At 53.4% G+C, this 5,000-nt stretch overlaps 1 protein-coding gene across 1 annotated transcript in view; it reads right to left on the reverse strand.

Moving 5' to 3' along the window:
• myt1lb (myelin transcription factor 1-like, b) overlaps positions 1–5,000 on the reverse strand; it is a 32,207-nt gene that overhangs the window by 11,498 nt on the left and 15,709 nt on the right. The window contains exons 8-9 of the mRNA XM_068601600.1: positions 2,743–2,967; positions 607–728 (exon numbers count right to left, since the gene is read on the reverse strand). Of these exons, the coding sequence (XP_068457701.1) occupies positions 607–728; positions 2,743–2,967 (347 nt within the window). The remainder of the gene's footprint in view (positions 1–606; positions 729–2,742; positions 2,968–5,000) is intronic.

Genomic DNA, 5,000 nt, shown 5'->3' on the forward strand with positions numbered 1-5,000 from the left:
GACCGTCACGGCCCCTCGAGAAATCCCTTCGTCTCGAGGTTTAGCCTCTAATGGAGCACGCGCCGGTCTTAATTCATCTAGGCTGCGCGCGCTTCACGACACCCTCGTGACGCAAGCCAAGAGTCAAGACGTGACAGAGACGTCTGCCTCCAGGTGTCTGACAGCAGCGGACAGGTAAGCTGGAAACAACAAAGAGAATCCAGCAGGAGGAAGCCGCTCCTCCATGTGAGGAGAAGGGAGCACTTCCATCACACATGAAAGATGGACGGACCCATGAGCCCGAGGGAAGAGAAGGAATGTGAACGCTTTCTAGAGAGCTGCAGGGCCACAGAGCTTGTTCCTGATTGTTTCTCTCTGTTGGTTTTCATTGTTTCCAGTTTAGCTTCACTGTCCGTGATGCAGGTTCCCTGAGAAGAGGACGACTGTCATGAGGCATCAGAGGAGGCTGCCAGCTCTGAGCTGGTGTGGACAAATGGATGTTAAATAAAACGTAATAGAGCGACGCCAGCAGCCGGTGGACCCGAGGTTAAACGCAGCAAAGAGGGAAGATGAAAACAGAAGGAATAAGAGGAGGAGGGTGGAGGGGAGGAGGAGGAGGGCTCTTACGTGATCAGGTCCTTCTTGCTCTCCTTGCAGTGGGCGTACTTGGGCTTGGGGCCGGGCATGCTGACGTCCCCGGTGTAGGACCGGTCCTCCAGCAGGTCGTGGAAGGGGTCCAGGTCGTCAGGCTGAGATCAGACGAGGAGACGAGAGGGGGGGGGGGTGAAGAGGAAGAGGGGGATGAAGAAGGATTTGTTGTTGTCTCTCGCTCCATCGTTACACATTCAGGAAATCATGCTCATGTGCAGTTATTATACAACACACACACTCGACTGTCAGTTGGAAAGGATTTCATTAAGCGGCACATGATGAGACTCTTAACGAGAGTTTCTCATAAAACAGCCTCTCACACACACACACACACACACACACACACACACACACACACACACACACACACACACACACTTCTGTCAGACCAGTGTTGTCAATTTGAATGCTAATGGTTGAGCCTGTGTGACTATTGAGCCTCACCTGTCAGTCTAACAGCAAGAAAATAGATCCGCTGAGAGGAAATAATGACTCAGTGCCAAACTTGGTGTGTGTGTGTGTCCGTGTGTGTGTGTGTGTGTGTGTGTGTGTGTGTGAGCAGGAGAGGGGAGTCGGCCTGCTCCTGTAATGCAGCAGTCGGTCGCTAGATGGCACTGCGGCGCAGCGTCAGCGCCGCTGCGCCGGGCTGCGCCTCGTGCTTTGTCTGCAGTGCTTGCAGCCGGCGCACAACAGAAAAAAGAGAAAGAAAGACTCCTCTGTTGGCGCTGGCAGTGTACGTACAGTAATGCCCATAAGGAGACGGGTCCAGATCCAGCCCAAATTACCCGGCGCTCACGCTGTCTCCGAGTGTGTGACGCTGGGTCAGCCAGCGAGCGCCTCCAATTAGAGGGCGCGCAGGCTGAGAGGCAGACAGGAAGCAGGACGCCACGCGCATGCATACAGGCGGGAAGGAGGCTGGGGTGGAACTCGCATATCCACACAGACGCACTCCCAAAGAGACCTGGGCACAGCCATGAATATTCACATCCTGCACACAGAGACAGAGCCGCGTGCGCGCCCGTGCACGCCGCCGACAGGCGCGCCCAGCAGTGCTGCATTGATTTCCAGCAGTTCTTTGATGAGATGAGCTATTCCGATTCCCTCCCAAGGTGCTACTTTGCATAATTCATTTTTGGAGAGGAGCGAAAATGTAAAAACAGAAAGCCGGCATGCGGGGAGCACGATCCGCACAGAGCGGATACCTCTGTGCATGGCAGCGCTGACATCAATTAACACGCAGATTCATTAGGTTTCCCTCAAAAACCCCGCGTACGACTTCCTAATGAGACCAAACGGGCGCGTGAGGCAGCGAGCTGCCAAACCTGGAAGACAATCAGACGGCAACGCAAATGTTTGACTTGCAGACGTTGTGTTGAATCTACGGCTGGGAGGGAAATCATTCTGAGACACACTGAACAGACAGCCGGCTGCACGGCTTCAAACCCTCACCAGCACACACCGCTGCTTCCCCACCAGCATCTGCATGGCAGATATGTGAGTCTCATGGTCAAACAACACGTTCTTATGCAAACCAGTGATGACAAAATGTGTTCTGCTGCACCTCGACTCATCTCTACTTCAACCCGTTAAAACTGTGGAACCAGGATGTCTCCAGACCTCCTTCCTGTGTTTGAGTCGTCTTAAGAACCCCAAATTAACTCCAATACTTGTGTTTATTGTCTGGATTTGTTCAGCAACGTCTTGGGAACAAAATGTATGTCTGCAAAGAAATCACTTTTAAAAGATATTTTGATGGTAACTATGAACATCCAGCATGATATGAGCCAGATTACCCAAAAAGCCTCCTGGAGCGTCAATAAGACACCTTTATGGAAAGATTAGGACCTAAAGAATCAGAACCTGCAACAACAATCACAATAACACAAAGACTTGTCCTGTTAGGAAGGAGCTTCAGTTAGAAAACTGTGTCGTTCTGTTCATAAATGGAAAAATTACTTATTTTACGCCAAAGGATTGTCTGAATGGGGCATGCTGGGACTTAAAATGGGAGCAGGAGGATTTTGACACTTGATGTGAGTGAACCGCGGCAGCAGTCGTGTCCTCTATCCTAAAGGTCTGGTGCGCAACACGAGCGCTCCGTTGGGGCTGTACCTCCTTGTCGTCCTCGTCGATGTGCTTGATCTTGGTGTAGTCCACCGGCAGCTCCCAGCAGTCGGCGGCGTCCGCCATGCCGTAGCAGCGCGAGCCCAGCAGGGCGGCCTGCCTCTGGGGGGACATGGGCTCCAGGGGGGTGAGCACCGCGTCGCCGCCGCTGCACAGCCGCTTGCTCATGCTCAGGTCCAGCGTACCGTTCTCATCGACGTCTAGACCCGGACTCTGTGGGGGAGGAAGAGAGAGAGGCTGAGGTCACGTGCAGCATCAGGAGGTAACACACAGGAGGACACACAATACTGCAGCAGGACATGCAGAGCACTACTGTTGCTGCAGGGACGTCTGCACTCATATCTTCTTTTCAGATATCTGGAATAGGTGGATCAAGAACACCTGAACAACGTTCCAGTGTGTTCTTTGTGTTCTTTTTTGTGAGTCTGGGACAAACCAGTGGACACTGGGCGGCGTCCAGCAGCGACGTGGTGAGACTCTCTCACAGGGCTTCAGAGCTCAAGGACTCTCTCCATCCCACAACTCTGTGCAGTCAGACGTGTGTGTGTGTGTGTGTGTGTGTGTGTGTGTGTGTGTGTGTGTGTGTGCGTGTGTGTGAGCCTAATGTGAGCGGACATCACAGGGTTTAGGGGGTGGGGTTAAGCAGCCTCACTAGCTGGAACTAGACTGCTGCAGTCCCAAAAATAGCGGCCCAGCGATGCTGTGAGGAGGAAAGTGGGCCGCGTCCAGAGGACAGTGTGGGCGTGGCCTCTAGAGGACAGCGTGGGCGTGGCCTCCAGAGGACAGTGTGGGCGTGGCCTACAGAGGACTGTGTGGGCGTGGCCTCCAGAGGACAGTGTGGGCGTGGCCTCTAGAGGACAGTGTGGGCGTGGCCTCTAGAGGACAGTGTGGGCGTGGCCTCCAGAGGACAGTGTGGGCGTGGCCTCTAGAGGACAGCGTGGGCGTGGCCTCCAGAGGACAGCGTGGGCGTGGCCTCCAGAGGACAGTGTGGGCGTGGCCTCTAGAGGACAGCGTGGGCGTGGCTTCCAGAGGACAGCATGGGCGTGGCCTCTAGAGGAAAGTGTGGGCGTGGCTTCCAGAGGACAGCATGGGCGTGGCCTCCAGAGGACAGCGTGGGCGTGGCCTCCAGAGGACAGCGTGGGCGTGGCCTCCAGAGGACAGCGTGGGCGTGGCTTCCAGAGGACAGCATGGGCGTGGCCTCTAGAGGACAGCGTGGGCGTGGCCTCCAGAGGAGAGCATGGGCGTGGCCTCTAAAGTCAGTGTGGGCGTGGCCTCCAGAGGAATGAGTGGGCGTGGCCTCCTGAGGAGAGTAGGCGTGGCCTCCAGAGGAGAGCATGGGCGTGGCCTACAGAGGAATGATTGGGCGGGGCCTCCTGAGGAGAGTAGGCGTGGCCTCCTGAGGAAGACTTCTGTTCTTTAAGACGTCCGGCCTCGTGCAGACAACCCCGCTGCAAAGGCTCGTGTTGTTTTTCTGCATGTTTGTGTCCTTGCTCGCATCAACGTCCCTCTCTCTGACTCCCTTTCTTCATCTCTCCTCCTCCTCCCCCTACTCCTCCTCCTCCTCCTCCGGTTCTTCCAGGAGAAGGAAAGTCGCTCTAACGCTGACTCCAGCTGACAGTGTCCCTCGGGGAGGATTCTCCTGGTGTCTGAAGCCAAAACCTCTGACGCACATCGACTCAAACGCATAGGGAGTGTGTGTGTGTGTGTGTGTGAGTGTGTGTGTGTGTGTGTGTGTGTGTGTGTGTGTGTGTATGTGTGTGTGTGTGTGTGTGTGTGTGTGAGTGTGTGTGTGTGTGTGTGTGTGTGTGTGTGTGTGTGTGTGTGTGTGTGTGTGTGTGTGTATGTGTGTGTGTGTGTGTGTGTGTGTGTGTGTGTGTGTGTGTGTGTGTGAGTGTGTGTGTGTGTGTGTGTGTGTGTGTGTGTGTGTGTGTTGGGGGGAGAACTGAGCATGAATGCTGCAAGATCCAAGGACTAAAAAATAGTCTAAAAAAGATAAACATTACTGCTGGGTCATGAGAGAAATATCTCACTAGGAATAATACAACAACAACAACAATACTACTACTACTACTACTACTACTACTACTACTACTACTACTACTACTACTACTACTACTAATAATAATAATAATATAATAATAATAATAATAATAATAATAATAATCTCCTACACACACTAACACACCTCGTCTTCACACTCTCAGCTGACTTCCTTCAGATTATACTGTAAACCTGGAAATTATAAT

The sequence above is a fragment of the Clinocottus analis genome, unplaced genomic scaffold (genome assembly GCF_023055335.1).
Source record: "Clinocottus analis isolate CAN_PGR_092001 unplaced genomic scaffold, fCliAna1.0.p SCAF_52, whole genome shotgun sequence".
NCBI lineage: Eukaryota > Metazoa > Chordata > Actinopteri > Perciformes > Cottidae > Clinocottus > Clinocottus analis.